The 24,056-nt window shown below is 36.3% G+C and overlaps 1 protein-coding gene across 3 annotated transcripts in view; it reads right to left on the reverse strand.

The window, feature by feature from the left end:
* The window catches only part of AFF3 (AF4/FMR2 family member 3), a 694,821-nt gene that overhangs the window by 34,544 nt on the left and 636,221 nt on the right, over positions 1–24,056 (reverse strand). For all 3 annotated transcript variants that reach the window (XM_043992437.1, XM_043992436.1, XM_043992435.1), the window contains 3 exons: positions 19,054–19,252; positions 16,973–17,100; positions 5,468–5,531 (listed from right to left, as the gene is read on the reverse strand). In XM_043992437.1, the coding sequence (XP_043848372.1) occupies positions 5,468–5,531; positions 16,973–17,100; positions 19,054–19,252 (391 nt within the window). The remainder of the gene's footprint in view (positions 1–5,467; positions 5,532–16,972; positions 17,101–19,053; positions 19,253–24,056) is intronic.

A 24,056-nucleotide genomic window follows, 5' to 3' on the forward strand; every position in this document is an offset into this window, starting at 1 on the left:
ACTTATAACCTTAAGGGTAAGGTTCATTTTATTCTCAGACTTTTAATTTTAGGTTTTTGGTTTTGTTTTTTTTTTTAAGAAATAGGTGCTGAATTTTGTCAAAAGCTTTTTCTCAATCTATTAATGTGATTTAAGTTTTTGATCTTTTTGTTCTTAATGTAGTCCACCATGATTAGTTTTATTAATATGGAACAAAACTTGCACTCCTGGTATAAATTTTACCTGAACACACAGTACAATATTTATCATGTATTATGGTGACTTCTTTGCAAATATTTAATTTTTTTTTTGTTTTGATATTCATTAGAGATACTGGGCTACAGTTAGTTACCCCACCCCTACCTCCACCCCGCAAGTCCCTGCATCTTGACTTCTTGGTTAAAGTCAAAGCTTCTTAAACTGTGGGTCATGACTCCAAATAAAGCTGTGTAACTGAATGTGGAGGTCATGAAAAATTTGGCAACTGTAAAAAGTTATGTATGCCTATTTTATATGCCTATATACCCAAGGTTGTATAAAAATTTCTCTGGCAAAAGTAGTAAGAAGAAAACTTTAAGAAGTCTTGGTTAAGGTAATGACCAAATTTGTATCATAGATGGAATTCAGCAGGATACCATTTTTTTCTTTTCTTGAAAACCATTTATATGAGAGTAACTGTTCTTTCAAAGTTTGGTAAAATTAACTTTTGAGTCCAGCTGGTGTTACGTCTTTTTTTTTTCCTTTGGAAATTTCCTTTGGGAATTCATTTATGATTCATTTTTTCTTTCTGAGATTGTATTACTTAAATTCTCTATTTTTAGTACTGTTTATTTTATATTTTGGTAAATATTCATCTAGTTCATTTAAACTGTTAATTTTATTGGCATATAACTGAACAAAATGGTTTCTAAATATTTTTTTAAATTTCTTAATGTGTTATGACTTCTCTTTTTGCATTTCTAATACTGGTAATTTGGTTTCCTTTTTTTTTTTGGTGGGGCCATGGGGATTAAGTGACTTGCCCAGGGTCACACAGCTAGTAAGTGTCAAGTATCTGAGGCCACACTTGAACTCAGGTCCTCCTGAATCCAAGCCCCCTGGTTTTCTTTAAAAATCGTAATAGCTAGTTTTTATTTTGTTAAAAAATAGTTTCTTGGGCAGCTAGGTGGCGCAGTGGATAAAGCACTGGCCCTGGAGTCAGGAGTACCTGAGTTCAAATCCAGCCTCAGACACTTGACACTTACTAGCTGTGTGACCCTGGGCAAGTCACTTAACCCTCATTGTCCAGCCAAAATAAATAAATAAATAAATAATAGTTTCTCTATCAATTCATTTTTTGATTTTAATTTTGTTAATCTTTTCTTTGATTTTCAGAACTTATCTTTTGATGTATAATTTAGATTTTAAAATTTGTTGGTTTTCTAGGTTTTTTTAAGATACATAGTCAAGTCTGATCTCTTTTTTAATGACTAATGTGATTAGTCACCTAAATTTTACCCTGAGAACTCCTTGAGTTATATCCCCCAAATTTTGGTATGCTGTCTTTGCTTCATTTTTCTTGATGATATTTTCTACTGTTTCTATAATTTGTTATTTGACCCATAAATTCCTTAGAATTAAGTTATTTAGTTTCCAATTAATTTTTGATCCTTTCTTCCAAGAACTTTTATTGAATATTTTTATTATTTTGATCAGTAAAAGATATGCTTGATAATTCTGTATTTCTGCATTTGCTTGTTAAGGTTTTTATGCCCTAATACACAGTAAATTTTTGCAAAAGTGCCATGCAAAAATGAGAAATGTGTATACTCCTTTCTATTCTAATTTAGTAATCACCAAAGGTAAAATCCTATTTAGATCCTTGACTGTTTTCCGTTTGTTCTTTTGTTTGATTTGTCTAAGTCTGGAAGAGGTACTTTCAATAATGAAAGTATTTATATTTTTCCCTGCAAATTGATTACATTTGGTACATATATGTTAAGTATTGGCAGTAATCCATTGTCTATGGTATCTTTAAGCAAAAAGTAATTTCCCTGTTTCATCTGTTTTATCTATGTCTATTTTTTTCTGCTGCCTTATTTGAGATCATGGTTCTCACTTCTACTTTTCTGAGTTTACCTAAAGCATAATGACTTCTCCTCCATTTTAACTCTGTGTGAATCTCTGTTTCTGGTTCTTATAAACAACTTTTTATTATATTCTGTTTTCTAATCCATTCTGCTATCCATTTTTGAGTTCGCCGAATTCATGTTCATGGTAATGATTTTTAATATTTTGTTATTTCCTTTCATTCTATCCTTTGAATATTTTTTTTTGATTCACTATTCCTCTTTTCTTCTATTCAACCAGACTCACAACATATATTTTTATCCCCCTCCCCCCATGAATCCTTCTATTATCTTCACTCTAATGATGGAGTGTTTTGCTTGTAATTAATCCTTCCTTTATTCTACCCTTCCTCTTGAACCCCACTTTGTTCTCCTTGCTTCTCTGTTGAGTCTGATGTTTTTCTTCACCAAACTCTTAGTTGTGTGTGTCTGCATATGCCCACACTTAACTCTTCTTTGCTTGGATTGGAGGAAAATGAGATTCATGTGATATCTAATTCCTTGAAACCTTCCTCCACATTTGTATAGGTTTTTTTTTTTTCTCATACACCTGAATTATATAAACTAGTAGCTCTTCCCTTCTGTAATATAACCCTTTTTCTCTCCTATTTCTTTCTCTATATTATGTGGAAGATTATCAAAGTAGACCAAAACCATTCCTAGGTCTCTCTGTTAGTCTTACTTTGTTCTATGGGTCTTGAAAACATTAAGGTTCAGAAGGGACAATTGTTTCTTTTCCCTCTTAGGAAGTAATTACTTCCTCATCATGCAGTCTCTTTCGATTGCTTCAATGTCAGCCTTTCTAAATTTCTCTTGATTTTCTGTTTGCATCTCAAAGATTCAATTCATCTCTGATCTTCATTTATCAGGAATGTTTAAAAGTTCCTTTATATACTTGTCTATCCATTTAATTATTTAATTAAAGGGATGCCCCCTCCCCCCAAGATATTATACTCAATTTTATTGAACTATTCTTGGTTGTGAGACTTTATCTTTTCCCTTTTGGAATACCATTTTCCCCCCAAGTTCCCCTATTCTTAGAAGTGTTAGGTGCTAAATCTTGTGTGATCCCGACTGTGATTCCTTGGTACTTGAGCTCTTTTTCTGATTGTTCCAAATATTTTTCCCCTCTTCAACCTGGAAGCTCTGGATTTTGGTTACAGCATTTCTGGGAGTTTTCATTTTGGAATTTCTTCTAGGAGGTGAATGGTGAATTTTTTTCACTTTCACTTTGTCCTCTGGTTCTAAGAATTCTAGGCCACGCTCATTTAATTTGTAATATGGTACAAAGATTTTCTTTTTGGCCATTTTTCTGGTTGTTTGAAGAGTCGGATTTTGCTTGATCATTTTCCTAGGTCAGTTGTTTTTCATAGACTTTTTCCCATCTTTTGATTTGCTTTTAATATTTCTTGCTTTATTGAGCAATTTAATTCTGTTTGGGCTATCCTAATTTTCAGGAAGCCAGTTATTTGCGTAAGATTTTGTCCCCATGCACCAAGCTACTTATTCTTCCAATTCTTTCTTCTAGAACTCTCATTTCATTTTTATGATCTTTTTCAACCCTTGTTTTATCTCTTTCAGGAGTTCTAATATACCTTTATCTGGTCTCCTTGATTGTCCATGTGTATTTGCCTGTCCTGGGGTTTTCTTAGCACTCTCCAAGGCTGTGACAGTGCTTCTCATTCTACCAACATCAGCTAAATTAAGGTACTCACTATAGTTGATTGTTATTTGGTATGACACTCTTTTGTTTTATGTTCTTTGGAATACTGTTATCTCAGTCATAGTGACTGGGAAGTTTTGGCAAAGTTGTTGTCTTGATTGGATGACTTCTCAGGTACATTCTAGCTGGAAAATTCTGTCATCTTCCCTATTAGTGCAAAGTCTACTTATTTTCACACCTCACTAGATCTCACACTAGATTAAGCTCTTTTTAGGCAAGAATCAAAACTTCTATTTTGTGTCCCCTCCCATCCATCACAGTAGCTATACAGTACAGTGCTCTACAATCAGTTTATATTCAATAAATAATTGTAGACTGACAAGGATGTGATAATATGAAGGCTTAAATATGAAGAATTCTATAGTATACACAATAGATATTTTTTGGGAAGCCTTTGTTAAAAACTATGGCAATTTCCACTTTGTGAACTTTCTTTAAAAAAAATTTTTTAAAAACAGAAAGCCTTTTGGTTTTATATTACCTAAATGTCCCAAGAGCTGTGACATTGCTGAAAAACAACACTGATATTGATGATTAAGGATCATTTCATATTATGAACTAAGGAGAAGGAAGGGGTCTAAGAATCCCATTTAGAAAAAGGCTTTATAGGGGGTGGCTAGTTGGCGCAGTGGATAAAGCACCAGCCCTGGATTCAGGAATACCTGAGTTCAAATCCGGCCTCAGACCCTTGACACTTACTAGCTGTGTGACCCTGGGCAAGTCACTTAACCCCCATTGCCCTGCCAAAAAAAAAAAAAAGAAAAAAAAGAAAAAGGCTTTATATACCCTGTTTAAAAAACATTAAGCAGGGGGCAGCTAGGTGGCCCAGTGGACAGAGCACCGGCCCTGGAGTCAGGAGTACCTGAGTTCAAATCCAGCCTCAGACACTTAACACTTACTAGTTGTGTGACCCTGGGCAAGTCACTTAACCCCAACTGCCTCACTAAAAAAAAAACAAAAACAAAAACATTAAGCAACTGTATCTGCAGTTCTTCATTATAGGGCATCAGCCAACTAGTAAAATTATTTATTTTGTTTAAAATCAATGATGATGACTTTGATGTTCTGTTTGAATCACAGTAGTTTCACCATTTATAGCAATTAAGACATATTTTTCCATTGGGCAGATAAATGTAAATACCACAAAAATTTTGTTGGAAAATAATTTGGTCCTAGGACTGACTCCTTGTGTGACCCTTTGAGCAAGCCTTTTAACCTCTTTGGGGTTCAGTTTTCTCATCTCTAAAATGAAAGAGTTAGACTAGATAATCTTTAAGATCCCATATAGCTCTAAATCCTATTGTCTTATTAACTCAAAGGCTAACAATACAGAAAAACACAAACTTTGATTAAAAATGTTTTTTAAAGGAAAAAAAATTCCACTACCTACTGCTCTGTTGGCAGTAGTTACTAATTAAACCTTAGGAACAAACTGAAATATTCATTTATCCAGGGCTCTCTCCCAGTCAGACATTATTGGCTGAAGTCATAGTTTATTGGGCTATGAGCACTTGATTATATAAACATTTCTTAATTTAACAAACCCAGCCATCCTTGTAATAGATTTTATAATTACCCTAGCTATATTGCACTGATGATGAAGTTTCAGTACAAAAATAATTCAGAAGAACATTATCTGGAAAGAAAATAGCCTTACCATTGCATCTGCTTTATGTTTCATCCGTTTAGCTTCTTGCATAAAATAATCTGCACTGCGTGGCCTACAAAGAGAGAATAATAATACATTTTATTATTTTTGAAGTATAAGATTTTTAAAAAGATATTCTTTCCCTTCAAACAAACCTGTTGCACAGATTAAAATCTGCATCTTCAAAACACCACCTATATGTAGTATAGTATTTATTGTTATTTTCATTCTTTTAAATTAGTGATTCAAAGCAGCAAATATAGGCTTATAATATGCATTTACAAACAATGCAATGAAGTCTCTCGATAACTCTGATAGCTCTGATTTGTGAATCAGTCCTAAAGTATACGTAAGAAAACAAGTTTTCACACAGCATTTAAACATGAACAATTCTTTTTCAATTTAAAGGCTGTAAAAGATGCCTTGTAATAATTGTGTGCATGTGTATGGGCAAATACATTTATTTACATATTCAAATGAAAACATGTGCTTTCTTTTACCCCTACAACAGAAACTACATTTGTGTACATACAATTATTTTGGAACAGCATATAAAAATGAAATGAGCTAATGTCCTGTGATTATACTCCACTCATAATGAAGTTAATTGTAAAATGATGTCTACCTTGTAACAATGCAAACATGGCATGTATTCTCTGGAGTTCTGATTAGCTAGCTGGTAAACATTAACAGCAGAAGTGCGTTATTAAAAGCAATAACCCTGGCCAACATAGGCTCTGTTCAGAGTCAATTGGCTCTATCTAAAGATAATATGTCCAGGTCCCAATCTGATTTTGCACAGTGGCCTTGAGTCAAGTATCTCCTGGCATAAGTTACATTAAGAGACAATCATCAATGGAATAATACTTTTTAAAAGTTTAGTCTAATCTGTTGTTAATGCTTTCTCCCTTGCTTAAATAGTCATGTATATGCTTATCCATTTACATGCTTTATCTACCCAAGCTCTTTGAGGACAGGGGCCATTTTGTATCTTATCTCTAGATTCCTAGAGTATATGGCACATAGGAATCATTTAGTGCTTGTTGCATTGTAATGTGTGTTTATGTGTGTGTGTGTGTGTGTGTGTGTGTGTGTGTGTGTGTATGATTGTATGTATGTATCTATACATGGATATAGATAACATACATACTTTTTCCCCCTCGCTCCCTACTTTAGACACAATTAGCATAGATTTTTGGCATTATGGAGTGGCTAGTGGTTTTTCTTATTTAAGTAGACTCAACCCATTACTGGGTGTCTAACATGAATCAAACCCCATGGATGCATGATTAGTTAGAATACTATTTCACTTCAATATGCACAAGTAGTGATAATAATAAGAAACTGCTCAGCTTTGTAGAAAAATGCTTGTTTTCAACTATAAATTATTTCAGGGTCTAATGCATATGTTAGCTTATTTTAATATTTGAAGGTCACAGGATTATTACCTTTGCAATTATTTGGCAACTATGCTCTAACACAAGTCAAAATGCTTATATCTTTACAAATGTTTGGACAAAGAAACCATATTATAAGCACTGATGTTGCTATCATTGGGTCAAAAAATTAGATAGACAATAAATGACTTGCCCCAAGTCACACAGGAAATTATCATTGAAGCCTCCTAAATAGAATCTAGGTCTCCACAAGTTATTTTCTACTAGATTACTTTGCCACTTAGTACAAGTGTTGCTTCCCCCAACCCCCCCCCTGTGCATTTTCTTTCTTTTTTTTGGTAACTCATATCAGGGGTAAGAATAAGGTTTTCAGGGTGGAAAGTTGCAAAATGTTCTGTTTTTCTGAACGCTTAAAATTGAACTTTTCATCATCTTTGGTTTAGCCAGTGGTACTACTTTTCCTTTAGTATCCAGGCTGTAGATCTTATAATCCCTTTTGACTCTTCTCCTCTCCTAATGCTTTTATTGTCAATCTATCATCAAGTCCTGTTGATTCTTCCTTCCAAATAGCTCTCCCCATTCTTCCTGTCACTACCCTAGTACAGGTCTACATCACCACTTACTGTAATAAGCTCTTAACTGGGTACCTATCTCTAGTTTTGCCCCCTTTAGTTCACCCTGAGTAACATCCCAGAATATTGTTACTAGCATACCTCATTCATCATGCCATTTCTGTACTCAAATACTTATAATGGCTTGACAGTGTTTATGGGATTAAACAGAAGTTCCTCATCCTGACATAACGCCCTTTATAATCTTAGCTATCTAACCCCACTGTTACCATTAAACATTCACACACATCTACCTTTTGTTCCAGTTGAGTTAATCTTTTTACTGTCCTTGAAACATGCCAACTTTCTACCTTTATAATGTTATTTATGTCATCCCTATCCCCCAGAATATAATTTCACCTCAGTTCAATTTTCAACTAAAAAACACGTATGCAACTTCTCAAGTACTTTAAAGGAAGCATGGCACAATAGATAGGGAGCCAGTTAAAGAGATCAAGTCTTTCATCTGATCCCTCTGGGCAAGCCACTGAACAACTCAGTATCCCTAACAACTTTCTGAGACTACAGGTTGTGGAGGAGGTGCTGATTTACATTGATAAAGGAAGTGTTCTCTGGGAGGTCCATATACCAATAAATTCACAAGTCCAATAAAAAAAAATGTACAAAGCACTATGCTAACCATCAGTTGGGGAATGGCTGAACAAGTCATGGTATATGAATGTGATGGAATACTATTGTCCTATAAGAAATGATGAGCAGATGGATTTCAGAAAAACCTGGAAAAATTTACATGAACTGATGCTGAGTAAAGTGAGCAGAACCAGGAGAACATTGTACACAGTAACAGCAACACTGTGATGATCAACTGTGAAAGACTTAGCTCTTCTCAGCAATACAATGATCCATGGCAATTCCAAAAGACTTATGATGGAAAATGTTCTCCACATCCAGAAAAAGAACTATGGAGTCTGAATGCAGATCAAAATTATACTATTTACACTTTATTAATTGTTATTCTTTTCTCTCTTGTGGTTTTTCCCTTTTGTTCTGATTCTTCTTTTACAACATGACTAATGTGGAAATATGTGTAACGTGATTGTGTATGTGTGTGTATGTGTATATGTGTATGTGTGTGTGTGCATATATATATATATATATATATATATATATATATATATATATATATATATATAAGCACTAATCATTAAAAGATAATAGATCTAGATTTGGAAGAGACCTTAGAAGACCATCTAGTCCAATCCCCTCCTTTTATAGCTGAGGAAACAGACCCAAGGACACAGAATGATTTGCCTAAGGTCACATAGGTGGTAAGTGGCAAAACTAGGATCAAATCCAGATTCTCATACTCCAGAGCCTCCTTCTCACTGTCCCATGCTGTCTGAAACCTATCCATCCTATGAATTTCATTTCAAGCTCCATTACTGTTTTACCTGCAAATCTGGCTGCACTAATCTCTTTCCTTCCCAACTTCTCATAATATCATTTATACCAGTGGTGTCAAACACAAGGCTCAGGGCCTCAAGGCCTTTAACACTCCCCAGTACTTCAGGAACCAGATTAAAATTTAATGGGAAATATTTAACAAAACAAATAAAAATACAATAGAACAGAGATAATGTTAACATGTGGTTTTCTAATTCAATGTGTGGCTGTAGGGATCCTTATATATGGTTTAGTGGCCCCAATTCTATTTGAGTTTGACACCACTGATGTATACCACACATTTTGGCACTTGATTATACATTTTTATTGCTCTCAAGTGGTTTGGTACATGTAAATATTGTCTCACAAGGAAGATTAAAAGCTTCTGGAGGGGAGGGTCCGTACTTGTATTCTTCTCTGGTATCCCTGACAGAACTTTAGAGACAGGTAGGCACTGAATAAATAAATATTTGTTGAATGGAATTTCTGATGAGCTAACATAGCTATGGTGGCTTTGGGAGAGGTTCGGCATCCTGACCAATGAGCCAGAGAAGGTCTCCATGGCAACTTCAAAAAAACAGAAGAAAAATTCTCTTTTTCATTATTTGTTCCACATTCTAGTGTGAGGTTAATCATGTTTTTCTTGCCTCCTTTTGAAGAACCTGTCATGAATAGAATGTAATTTTAAACGTACTCCATTTTCATTAAAGGATTTTTTTTTGCACAATCCTTTTCTATAATAGTTTTTGAAATCTTGTTTTTTTAACCAATTTTTTGTGTGATAATCTTTTCCTTAATGATAACAGTTGTCCATAATTATGCTGAATTCAGTATTTTAATATGCAGAAATATATCTTTGAGCCTAATAAGACTGTTGAAATACTGAAAGTTAAAAATTACAAGGCAGTACTATGAATGATTTTTTTTTTGTTAATTCTCAGATATCCTGGGAATATCATGAGGGCCAAATGTGGCTGCAAAAATAGCTTGAGAATATCAGATGAAAGGTGTTCTAAGAGATAGAGTGATGGGTATGTCAGAGGCAGTATCATCATTCTTATGTCTGAAGAGCAGCACATCATTTAAGTCCTTTAAGAATTGAGCCTGACCAATTGTCCATTTTAGGGGATTTCTGATTTTCTATCAGGTAACTACAAAACCAGTGTGAATTTATCCAGATCGGGAAAACAGTCATTTGTAGAATGATACAATAGATCAGACAGTGACAAACCAGGATTTGTAGGAAAATAATCAGTTTCATTTTTAAGTCACTACTGTGGCAGTTACTGAATATAATATGGCATAGGTACTAACATAAAATTTAATTTTCTCTGCATTCAAACAGATTTTTCATCTAATCTTTTATCTTTTATATGGCAAACCTAGTGAGTTTTCTATTTCATTTACATAATGTATCCTTTCTTCATTGTTTCTCACAGTGACAATATTTTATGGTGATACATTAACAAACCTAATAAAAGTTCAATTAAACATAAATGTAGCCAAGTACATATTTTGTGTTCTTCTAAGATGGGATTTCCAAAGCATTATAAAAGCCAAAGCTTAGACATTTAAACCTTTTTGTCTAAGAACTCAATGCAACAAAAGCCACTTGAGGACTTGGTTCAAATGTAATGTTTTCTTTTTCTCTTTCCCTCCCCCCAACATATGACCTTGGTTCTAAAAAGCAGCATGGTTTTTAGTCGCCCCCAATATTTCTTCTGGCACTTGAGTATTAAAGCAACTCAGCTTTCTATTCTTTCTTATGGCTGAGACAGAGCTGAATGGTCTCCTACTGAGCAGCTGGCAGACTTCTTTCTATAATTCCTACCTATGTTAAATGCCGCCCCCAGGCATAGCCATAGTGTTTTGTGAAAACTGGCAGTGATGAGCTCAATGTGTTTGAACAAACAGGTTCCCCAGCAAGGCAGAAATCTGGATAATTTTCTCAGGGGATTCTGAGATCCAAATAAGGCAATTGGAGTACAACATTAAAAATTAATTAATTGTCTGGTCTTCAATCAAATTATTATTTTATTGGTTGATGAAGTCCAAATTGTGCTGCTGGGTCAGGTTCTAGGTAAAGAAAAACCTAAAGAGTTTAATAATTATCTCTAAAACAGGAGTTCATGTCTCACAAATCCCATTCTAAGAAAGCTGGTGCTTGAGAGGGAAGTCTGGCTAAGATCAAGTGCTAGCCCTTGTTCTGTATGATAAGTATGTGGGCCAGTCCTGATTAAAGGCTGGCATTCATTCAGCCAGCAAGGATACCAATGCAACTTTTGTTTCCATGACCTTGATGTTGGCTTGGGCAGCAAAGTCTCTGAAAGCTTGCTTCCCAGCAGTGCAGCTCTGGTGATTATTCACTGTGTTTCTTACAGGCCATATGCCCCCGCAGACAACTGCATCTCTCGTGGCCAACATGCACATGTTTTTCAGGATGCACAAGCTAAAACTGGCAGATTTTTGTCATTCAATCAAAAGCAACTTTCTAAGTGCAACATTATCAATTTGCTGATTGTTTTTCCCTGGAAGTGGAACTTATCAGAAACCTCTGTACTATGATTTGACAGGTGGCTGGAGGAATGGCTAGCTTCAGAAAGACTTGAGTTCACATCCTCCTTAAAACACTAGCTCAATGACTCTGCACACACTTGACCTCAGTTTTCTTGCCTGTAAAATAGGGAGGCTAATAGCATCTACCTACAGGGTTGTTATGAAGCTCAAATGAGGTTCTGAATCTTAAAGCTTGTAAATAAATGTTAACTTAAAATTTTATCATCATTCTTTCTTTTCAAATCTAGCATTCTTTTTGGTTGAAAGAGAAAGGATGATGAAACGTATTCAATGAGGAGATAAGGCTCTCATAGCTCAAAATATATATGAGTTCTAGATTTAGATCAATCAAGCCCTACTGATAGCTTACAGAAGAGGTGAATTCAAGCATGAGCAGTAGATAAGAACACTAGGTTTGTAGCTCAAATTGTGGCTTTGTCACAGGTCTCTGTGACTTCAAACGAGGGACTTGACCTTTATGGCTATCAGGTTTTTTTTTTTTATCTGTAGAAGGAAGGGGCTGGAATAGATAAGGGGCTTCTTCTCTGAGGCCTCTGAACTTGTTTAAACAATATTTTGATAATTGTATTTCAATAGAATTGGTTTCCTTCCTACCCCTGTATATTTTATTATGTGCATTTAAAAACAATATTCCAAGGATTCCAGAGACTTAAGCAGACTGCCCAAAGGGATCCTGACACACACAAAGATTAAGACACCCCAGCCTTGATCACCTCTGGGGTCCCTCCTAGCTCTAAACCGATGGTCCTCTAATTCTATTTGAAATCACCTAATGTTTTGAGGAAAGGAGGTACTCTTTGGGTGAAAGATGACCACAGCAACCTCAGGAAGATATAGCTTAATAAAGAATTTTGGATGGTGTCTGGTTGCCAAGTTATACTGGGAGACATTCAACCATTTGCTGAAGGGCAAACAGATCCCTCCCACTTCCATAAAATCAAAGCACCCTTATGAGCACACTGCTGACTAGTTTTATCCGAAGTATCTGGTCCCTCTCACTTCTTCTCATGTACATTTGACATGCCAAGGCCTTCTAGAAGTGATTTTTCGAAGGGAACCTTTTCTTAAGATTGTGAAGTTTAGGTAGCTTCACTACATGTTAGCAGTTCGACTGGAACAGATGGGATATTTGGTGGCTTGGCTGAACGCAGCTTTCATGACTGACTAATGTGAAATATGGGCACAAGACAGAACATTCTTCAGGAGTAGCAGCAGGCAGACCTGGCACTTGGGGACCACTGTCTTCCCAACAGTGGCAATATGGCTGGCTGGAACTTGCTGGTTTATTTTCCAGCCAAGTGATTTTTGCCACTTAGGTCTGTTCAGGACTTCTGTATTGAAGCCTCTGCCATGTGGTATTTCTCTCTTCAACCCAATAATTCTCCTGTCAATAATTACAATCTTGGATTTAATATAGCTCATGGCTTTTGGGGGATTAATTAGATCCAACAGTGACTGCGGATCAATTTAAACCAAAAGCTGCCACTAGTTAACATTTTTTTTTTAACTTACTAAGTTTGTTATCACATCAGTGTCACCTTAAAGCTCTGGCTGCCAAATGGTAAAGATGCAAAGCACTGGAGAAAGCACAAGTCAGACTGACACTCTGGGTCTGCAACTTGTGAAGAACAAGCTGACCTGGATAACATTTTTTCCAAAGTGTTTGCTCAATCTGGTTCTGCCTGTTACATGCACAACTTCTGAATCATGAAGGTATAAAAATTGCCCAATTGGGACATTAAAAGACATGTTTATTTAGTAACTGACAAAAAGAATAAGGGGCTTTTTTTGAAACTTGGAGGATCAGAATTTAAACTTATACTACTCTTGGTTCCTTACATTTATCAATAGAAGTAGACAGGAAAAGATGCTAGAAAAAATTATTAGGGAACCTTGATTATGTCTCTCAGCAATGAATATTTTTATTACATCATATTATTCAAATAAAACTAGTTTTTTTTTAAAGTGGCAGCCCAATAAAGATCAGAAAATAAATGCTACTATTGCACCTTTTTACACTATCCTGTTACCTATTGGCTCACTATAAGCTCTCGTATTGGATATTAGACAGCTTGCAATTTTCATATGCTAATTATCCAATTTTGAATTAAGCTAGCCTTTTGTTTCTTTTCTTCCCTTCTTCTGATACTTCCCTCTGGTCAATTCACTGCTCATTAGCACCTATACCAAAGGGAGGTCAAAGAAGGGAAGGAACAGAGATGAGATTCTAATCTATCAGCTGGGCAAAAGGTGAGGAAGAAGAGATTGAAAACATCCATTCAAACTGTTAACTTTACCTGTTTAGAGCTTGGGGATCAAAGGTAGACAAGTCCAGTTACCATGTGTAATACTGGAGAACTTAGATAATATGCTAGATTATTGCTCAAGTAATTTTATTTTCAAGTTCAGAATTGAAGAAGTCCAATCCTAAATAATTTTTAATTTCTTATGCTTTGTATATACAACAGATCCAGGAGCAAAATCTGTTTTCAAGTGTACATGTTCTTATTGTTAACATTAATAGCTGAATAGAGAAGGCAGCACTTACTTTTGCTCTTAAATCTTGCAGGATGTTTTCTGACTTTCCCACTTCCGTAGAGAAGTTGCTTTTTTTTTTTTTTTGAGTTGCATATTTATCTTATTTTTATGGATTTCAAATAACTATGGGGCACATGGCAATTGGAACATGCAATCTATCCATGTCGTATATGTGTAAGAGGTTTTAAAAATTTTTATTGTTTCTATCTCCATAAAAGAGGAAGCAGTTTTATTGTAGATGCCTGCCAGAGAAATCATATGTATTGCTAATGGGAAGAACAAGTGATAAAAGCCTCTTAGTTGACATAGATAGTGGCAAAGTTGTATTAGTTCCAGGGACAGCAGAAGGAAAACATTTCTTCTTATAAGTAGTCCAAGAGCAGCAGGTTGAGGCAAAACTATTTTATTGTTACTGCTTCTGACTCAGTCTTCATTTATACACATTTTGGATATATCTCTGCATTTTAGTTTCCAGCACATACTTAATGCATTCTCTACATCCAGCACACACATTTATCTGCAGACAACTGTAAAGTTGAACCAACTTAGCACATGGATGACTCTGTGCTTGACAAAATACAATTAGCTGATAAAAATGCATGGTGAATGGGGCGGCTAGGTGGCGCAGTGGATAGAGCACCGGCCCTGGAGTCAGGAGTACCTGAGTTCAAATCCGGCCTCAGACACTTAACACTTACTAGCTGTGTGACCCTGGGCAAGTCACTTAACCCCAATTGCCTCACTAAAAAAAAAAAAAAAAAAAAAAAAAATGCATGGTGAAGAAATGAGACACAAAAAATATCATGGGATGAAACCCAAGGTCAAGCTTCCAGGAGTGATAAACTTGGAGTAAATCAATGAAACAATTTATAGTACAGCTTCTGTTTGGACATGTCACATTTTGAGGTTTGGAAAGAAGAGTTACAGATTCTCAATATAAGTTTCTTTTTTTTTTTTAAGTGAGGCTATTGGGGTTAAGTGACTTGCCTGGGGTCACACAGCTAGTAAGTGTTAAGTGTCTGAGGCTGGATTTGAACTCAGGTACTCCTGATTCCAGGGCTGGTGCTCTATCCACTGCGCCACCTAGCTGCTCCTCAATATAAGTTTCTATGTCCTTAAATACAATTCTGCCCTATGTTCCTTTTCCCCCCACCTAATGCTTAATATTTGTGTACAAGATTGATAATTCCCTTCTTTAATACTGGAGACCAACTAGTTTCTCCTTCCTTATACTCTTAAAGCATAGAATGCTATCACACTTCCCAAGGGTTTCATTAACACCCCTCTCACTGTTTAGTGGTAGCCCTTGGAGATGATTAGGGAGAAAAGAGGAGTTGGTGTGGAGCCAGGAAGAGTACAGAGAAGTGAAATCCAATAGGGTTTGCTGCATCGGCAGGGAGAGGAGAAAACAATACCACCCCCCTCCTGTGGGCCACTTTTTGTCTCAAGTCTAGTCTATTTGAAACCAATTCAATTTTTTAAAAAGCATCTGATTTTTAATCTAAAATTTTTCTTGCCTTTATTATCTCCTCAATTTTCCCAAAATTCAGTTAAAAAGTGAAGTCCACTACTCATATAACCCCTCAAAAAACCACTGACAATATCTACGCTCAGGATGTACGATGGGGGTAAGGGAGTATAGGAAGGGAGGAGAAGGAACAATAGAATGCTATTCTGCCACTTTTTCTGGCCACATGTCAACTATATCAAAAACAAAAATGATCTCAAAACGATCTTTCTTTTGCTCTGCTTTTCGTTTTCTTCTTTTTCGTGGATAGCAAAAATGAATTAGCACAGGGTTGAAGGTGGCTAGGGTAAGTTTTGATTGGGGCAAGTATAGAGAGAGCATTTTGGCTCAAATCATCCCAAGCCTCCTTTTTCCTTCACTTCAAATACCAACTATACTATCTGTATAGTATTAGGAAGGAGAGTGGGGCTTCCATTAGCAAATCACTCCTAAAAAAAAATAAATATTCAGGTGCTGAGAAGTCTGTTATTGCTATTGTAGAGGTGTTCATATCCTGACCTAGATTCTAGAGCAAAACAACCCCCACTGTTCCATGAGTTTAATTGATTCTATACAGATATAGCACATGAACTTCGAAAGCCTACAGTTTGAAATGTAGAAGTGACATATTTCTACTAAAGTTTTTTTTTAAAAAGGCATTTAGAATTAAGGACTCAATTTACTTCATGAGTATTTAACTCACTAAGCCACATGCAAGAAACTGACCACACCACAAGTTAGGAGAAACTAGAGTGAGGCAACTGGGCCCTTGTTCCAGGGCACTGAAATTTAAGCAAAAATTTGACAAACACGTGCTCTTTTAGAAATGTGGAACTTAGCACTTAAGTGGAAAGAATAATTAGTTAAAATACAAAGCCCACCAGATCACTGGAAATGTTAATAAAACCAATCTGTGAGCCACTGTAGTAATTAATTCCCCTTCCTGCTCAACTAAATTCATCTTAATTACTTCTTGTATTATTTTTAGAGCATGAATTACAAACTTATGGGTATGTTTTATACTGCTTGCTTTGGACACCAAAATTGTTAGTTATAGCTTTGGAACAAAGTGACGTTATCACAAATTTAAAATTTTGTCTCAACAGACCTTTACCTAATTTCCTAGCCATAAGTTCCAAACCATGTCACCTCCACTCTGGAGATCATCCTTAGTTTTTCACTGACACTTAAAACTCTAGGAGTACTGGAGTTGAGCTCTGCTAGGTGAACTTTTGCTTCATCTTGCCCCAAACCAGATCTCTAAGACCCTCTCCGGCTATCTCCATTCCATTCCAGTGTGTGCATGATACCTTTGACTCCTTCATTTTCTGTCAGGATCTAAGTTTAATGAGTATAGGGACTGTCATGTTTGCTTGTACTGGGATCTTCAATGCTTTGCACAGTGTCTGGCACAAGTAAGTGTTTAATTATCCATTCATCCACCCATCCTCAACAGAGTTAACAAAACCCCCATACTCACATATCATCAAAGATGAGCTTTTGTCTCCTGCAGTCTCTGTGTCCATTGGATAAGGGTGACCATGGTTCCGTCTGGGGTCGTGGTTTATTATAGAAGAGAATGTTTTCTGAGGTGTTGTGTACTGTTTTCTAGATAATGAACAATACCAAAATATTTGAGAAATCAGCCATCTAACTAAAAAATTAACACAAACTAGAACAGATTTTTAAAATTGTGTTGTAAATTACAATTTAATTTATTCTTTCTCTGTTTCAAGGAATAGCTATGACTATTTTGTTTTTTCAGGTCACAAACTCCTTAGTTTCCATAAGCTGTTTTTGGAAGACTGGAATTTCAAGGTGATATGCAGAAAAAAGTCATAGATAATTACTACGGGTTTTTTGGTTTTTGTTTTTTTGTTTTTTAAAAGAATGACAAATATAGAGCATTGCTGCATTGTGGAAGAAAAAAGAAAGAAAGAAATTAAGTATCTTCACTAGGGAGAGTGGATTACAACCTATCTTCCATTCTGGAATGCAAATAGTTTCCTCTGAAGCAACTAAATATTTTTGTAGGGTTTATAGATACAGAATCATATCTTCAAACATGGACCTATTTCATATGAAAAATGGGAAGGTTAAATTCTATTGGGCACAGGAAATATGTGACCCCAGAAAATCTGACTCTATGATTAAAAAAACTGAAAATTAACTAAAAATTCTTAAAGTAAATTTTTAAAAAAATTATTTATTTCATTAATGATCCTAAAAAGTACATTGATAAAATGATTTCTAAGATTTAAATCTACAATACTACAACTCTAAGACCTTTACTTAATAATATCAAAAATATTTCTCTAAAACTGAAAGTTACAATTGTTTGTACTGCATTAACATTAGGAATGAAAAAAAGATGTTCAAAGTTTCCCCTATTGTTTCACAAAATGCCATGTGTTACTCATAACAATAAGGGAAGAAAATGATTTAAGTAATTAAAGATAGGCAAAGGGGATGCAAAATTATCTGTCGATGATGTCATCATTTACTTTAACCGAAAATTCTTTAAAATTATTTCTGTGACCTTACGGTTGTACAAAGGTCCTGTCAGATATTGAGATTTATTTTGGCAGCTTCTTATTTTATCCCCACCCCCACCCCATGCCTCCCAAGTTAGTTTTTTCCTAAATAACTTGGATTCAGATTCAGGTTTAGCTAGAATAGCTGCTAAATGAGGATTGCAAGGCCAAGTTTCTTGACAATGACAGTAGTTTTAGGTTCCTGAAGAGTGTTATTTATCATCAATTAATAAGTTAAAGCAATATATACTTATTAGATCACTGCTTTTTCTTCCTTCTTCTCATCCCTTCATTATTATTAAGCCCCTTATAAAGGGCTACTTCATTTCTGTCACATGTGGAGCTCCTGCCAATTTTCGAGGGGAGCAATGACTGTGAAAAGAAATATGGCTGGGAAAACCGTCAGGAGGATTGTGTCCTGAAGTTATACTACTGTTAGACATCATAGAGAAGAACCAACTGCTGTCAAAGTCTCTTCTCACTGGAGGGATTCCATTCACTAGTGGAGAACTCTCCACCAAAAGAGGGTGCTGTGGCAGTGTTGCCTTTCTGTGGTCTACCCTGATCAATGAGAGAGTAGATCAGAAGGCACTGGCAAACCATAAGAACAGGTTTCTGAGATACCTACTACCCTCTGTGATCCCACCCCAAGGGAACTTTCTGAGAGAAGACTTTTTTCTAACCTGCTATTTCACATTGTCACCGAAGGATGTAATTTTTTGGTACTGTTTTTTTTTTTGAGAATTGAAACCAAAAGCTGTGGGAAATTATTTTTAAAGAGCAAAAGAAGCTTATAAATAGTTCTTATTTTTTCATGAGTCCCTGAGTCCCTCATGACCCCCAATTGGGAGGGCTGAGAGGCAACTCTTTTACTCTGGATGTCTTGAAAAGCAGCAAGTCAGCATTTTAATACTTTCTAGGCAGTAGGTACACGGTTGCAGAGGGGTGAGAAGGTCTGTGGGAGAGGGAGAAATTCTAGGTTTGCATGTGACTATTTTAATTAGGAAATGACAACATAAAAACTTACGGCAAGGTCTCCAACATGGGGCTGCAATTGATTCTCCGTCTTATGCTTTTTGCTGGAGATGGAAGTGAACAGACTGCTGCCATTAGGTCTACTGGAAGAAGTTAAATCATCATTGGAGTATTTGTGTTTTGACACATCTGAGAGAGGTGAAATGGGTGACCGAAGCATTTTCTCATTTTTATTTATTGGTATTGCCAAGCTGAAAAAGGAAATTACAGTAATGGAATGTCACAAAGCCGGTACTGAAGAAGGTAAATGTTTTATATATTACCAAAACTTCCAATTTAAGACCTGCTGGCAGGGAGAGGTTTAGTAGGAATTATTATTCCTGGAAACGACTTCATGGTATTAGGACCAAAATTTTTTTTGCAAATTTAGATCATGGTTTCCTCTGCCATGGAGGGCAAATGGCAAACCTGGAGTTAGCCTAAAAGCCCATCTCTTTCCAATAATGATAATAACAGTGATAATACTTATTGGGCATTTTTCATCTGAAGACTTCAAAACAGCTTATCAATATTTATCCTTCTTTTATGTCCACAAAGAATGGGTAGCAAGCAAATAATAGTAAATATGATATTAAAACATCTTATTCCAAGGTGACTTTAAAAAAGTTTTACCAAATATTATGAGAAATGAAACTCATTTAAAAATTAGGTAAACTGAGTTCCAAAGTACTCTATGAGATATAAAGCTACCACTCTCAGTCATTTAGTCTAGTTTATCTGGGCATCTATTGAATCAGAACCCAGTAAGGGAACAGATATGATTAGAAGCTAGAACTTCTGTCTTCTAGCCCTTTGCTCTGCCTATAAAACCACTCTGCTCATTTGTGCTGAGCATACTCTCAGGACAAAAGATATACTCTTGTTCACTGCCTCATAAAATGTACTTTATCATACTAATAAAAATTAAGAGGAATAATAACAGTACCTCAGATTTATAAAGAACTATCACTTAGAACTCAAAGTATCTTCCTGTCTACTTTGCCATTTGTCCTTTTAACATTTCTGTTAAAGATGAAAATAAGGTTCTACTGTATAAATATTTTATAATACACCTCAAAATTCTGGGAGCTGGCATATAAATCACTAGCAGCAATACACGTTAGGGCTATAGCTTGATGGGACAAACATTAGATTACACAGTAAGGAAATCCTAGGAATAGTATGGAGACTTTCCAGCTAATTAGGAATAGCTGCTTCAAAAAGTGGTTATCGGGGGTGGCTAGGTGGCACAGTGGATAGAGCACCGGCCCTGGAGTCAGGAGTACCTGAGTTCAAATCCGGCTTCAGACACTTAACACTAGCTGTGTGACCCTGGGCAAGTCACTTAACCCCAATTGCCTCAGTAAAAAAAAAAAAGTGGTTATCTTAAGCAGGCACAGCAAGAAAATCTGGCTCACAACTTCAGTTTTAGAGTAAATTTCCAAAATATCCTTGGAATCCTAAAGAGACTCCTTTCAAGTTTTAAACCAACTTCCTTAATGTTGGAAGTAAGATCTTCTTTACAGTTACTTCCCTAACTCCAGCTGCTTGGATGGGGGAAAGGGGAGAAATGCCTGCTCTTAGAGAGGGCCAAGACAGAGAGAGAGTAGGCACCTTTAGATTTCTAGGCTAGGACTCTGCACTGTGGAGTAAGTGGGTTGGTATGTGTAGATGTGGCTTAGTCCTAGAATTAGCGGTAATAGTTCCCATAATCCCAGAGGGACATTAAAGAAAAAGTGGAACTGTATTTTATACTGAAGCCACATCTGGGAAAGTAGAGTCCAAAATACATCATGAGCTATGAACATAAGTTGTATGGCACTCTACAAACTATAATAGCCTGAAACAGCCTGAAATGAAAGTCCAGGGTTACCGACTAGCCCACTTGCCCACCATTCTCAGGAGTATATATTTCTCTCTTAATCCAAGCAACTGGGGAAGAGGGAAGCATCTGTATGGAAGGCAAGGATACTTTTTATATTTAGGGAGCCATCTTAAAGTAGTTCTAAAGCTTCAAGGACATTTGGAAATGTGTTTTGAAGTACAGTAAGAGGATGGGGTTTACTTTGTATATCCTGTTGTAGAATAAAGATACCTTCTCTGCTTGGCTAGTGAGAATGATAAAAAATTATTAGATAAACTGATCATATTGGGAAATTGTTTCTGTAAAGTTGCTCCAAGTATCCTTTGAACATAATTACATATGAGTAAAAGGAAGAACAGAAATATCCTATGTGGGGACAATCAGAATCAGAATTATAATTGTGGTTCAGACTTTCTAAGGTACCAAAACTGGGTCATCTTGCAATTAATAGTTCTAAGGGGAGGGGGGAGCTTATTTTTGCAACCATAAGCATTTAAGGGTCACTGAGTCACTTAGGTTGAGGGACCAAGATGGCACATTAGACAGAGTGCTGGACTTGAAGTTAGGAAGACTTAAGTTCAAATCTGGTGTCAGACACTAGTTATTTGTCCCAGGGCAAGTCACCTAACCTGTCGGCCACAGTTTCCTCACCTGTAAAATAGTAATAAAAATAGCACCCACCTCTCAGAGTTACTGTGAAGCAAATGAGTTGATATATGTAAAATGCTTCGCAAACCTTAAAATGCTATATAAATGTTAGCTACTGAGGCTGTTTCAAGCCTAATGAAGGACAGTTTTCAAAATGGAAGTACTTAAGTTAAGCTAGCCTCTAAAGTCTTGAAAAAGGATTCCTCTGATAACCACTTTCAAAAAAATAGTCATTACTGCAGTTTCCTCTTCAGTTATATTGAGGGAAATAGGGTCCAAGAAGCATTTACGTGGGATGAAATGAGCTAAATATATGCTGATATGAGGACAAGTCTAGTGTGCCCGGTTCTCACCCTATCTAGAAATCAGTCTTCTTCCAGAAAAAAAAAGCTTTATGGCAGTGTGTGTGCTTCCCCCCACCCCCTCCTGCCCTAGCTCTCCAATTTCCTCTTCAAGTTTTAAGACTGCTTTCCATCTTTTCCTAACCTTTCAGTTTACATTTTTATGTATTGTGGTGAACATTAATCTCCTTTAAAAAATTCTCCTACACACAGTCAGGGAAACTGAAGAGTTTTTAAATACAAATACAGGAAAGTTTCCCAAGTTTTGGTGTTTCTAAGTGGGCAGGAACGTCTATTATATCTGTTGTATATAATCTGGAATACCCCTGGAATACTATTCTCAGTAAAATGCAATGTGGTATAATGCAAGTCCATCCAAGGAAAGAAGGGAATATTACTAAAGATCTCTAAGGACTTCATTATCTGTAGGCAAGAAATTTAAACTCATTATGTGCTATCTATTTCAGGAAACTCATAAATACCCTGTGTACCCGGGGTCACCATGTGGGATCATAGATTTCTGTGCCATGCAGTGACTAATCCTGAATTCAGGGGCTCATAGATTTAGAGGTGGAAGGGATCTCAAAGCACATCTAGTATAACTCCTCTCATTTTATAGTTGAGGAAAATGAGGTCCAGGGAAATTAAGGTTACATAGGTATTAAGTGACTGAGGTAGGATTAGAACCCAGATCCTCTGACTCCATAGCCCATTTTTCTATACCCTGATATCTCCTCTTCTCAAGACTCTTTTCCCAAAACAACTAGGAGGATGACAGAAAACATTTAGCTTCAGTTAAAGCCCATGAGACAAAATCTGCCTCTAATTCCAGATCATTCTGTTGGTAGTCACATGTATATGCATATTAATGTGCGTGAGTGTTTGTGGTACTAGGACCTAACTATAGCTCTGTAGCTAACATTTATATACTGCTTTAAGGTTTGCAAAATGCTTTACACATATCATCTCACTGTATTGTCACAACAACCCTGAGAGGTGGAAGATATTATTATCTCCATTTTACAGATGAGGAAAATGAGGCAGACAGAGGTTAAGGGACTTGTCCAGGGTCACATAGCTAGTAAATGTCTGAGGCCAAATTTGAACCTGAGTCTTTCAGATTTCAGGCCCAGTGTTCTATACAATATGGCACCCTTTTGCTGCCTCTTATCCTGCTTGTTGTTGTTGTTCAGTCACATCTGACTCCCCATGACCACGTTTGGGGTTTTCTTGGCAGACACTGGAGTAGTTTGCCATTTCCTTCTCTAGCTCATTTTACACAGGACAAAACTGAGGTAAACGGGGTGAAGTGACTTGCCCAGGGTCACACAGCTAGTAAGTATCTAAGGCCAAATTTGAATTTAGGAAGATGAGTTTTCCTGACTCCATCCACTGAGCCACTCAGCTGCCTCTCATCTTGCCTCCATGCATCTATCCCTCCAGAGTTCAATATGTAGCTGAGGTTTAACTCACACAAGGTGCTCTACAGCACAAATTCATCAAGTCAGGGTTCTTGACAAACTCCTTTCATCTACCCTCTCTCCATGTGCCTTTGATTAATCAAAGTACTTTCTAAATCTAAACTTTAACTTTAAGCCCATGTTCTTTCCTTCACATTCTTCAGATCATCTCTCTCCATTTTACAACTGGAGCCTTGAGGCTGCTTCTGAATGCTGTGAAATAAAATTGAGAAGAGCAAAGACCTGTTTCTCACCCGGATACTATGATTCTCTTCCTGGTCTCCATCTTCACATATAGCAGATGCTGCTATCCCTCCTGGGTCATAGATCATCCTCCTTTCCCTAAGTTTTTGGGGTAATTGCTATGTGGTGTATTCAAACTGTGTTATATAATTAAAACTATTTGAATGGTTAAAAAATTAATTACTGGAATATTAGAACTTGGGTTTTGTGAAGCTTCATGAATGACACAAAATTGTATGTTCCAAACTAATTTCATTTGGGCAAAATAATCATCTCCATCACAGAGGCAACAGCCATGCACTAGTACGGTATTCTCCGTCACCTAAGACATGCAGCAAACCTCACCTAACTACAACTCTGTGATTCAACTCCAGTACACTTAAGAGTTACACCTGGCCTGGCCATGATATGATATACAGCTTTTTGAAATAGTTAAAAAAATTGTAACTTACATTAAACA

This window comes from Dromiciops gliroides, chromosome 3, assembly GCF_019393635.1.
Source record: "Dromiciops gliroides isolate mDroGli1 chromosome 3, mDroGli1.pri, whole genome shotgun sequence".
NCBI classification, from domain to species: domain Eukaryota; kingdom Metazoa; phylum Chordata; class Mammalia; order Microbiotheria; family Microbiotheriidae; genus Dromiciops; species Dromiciops gliroides.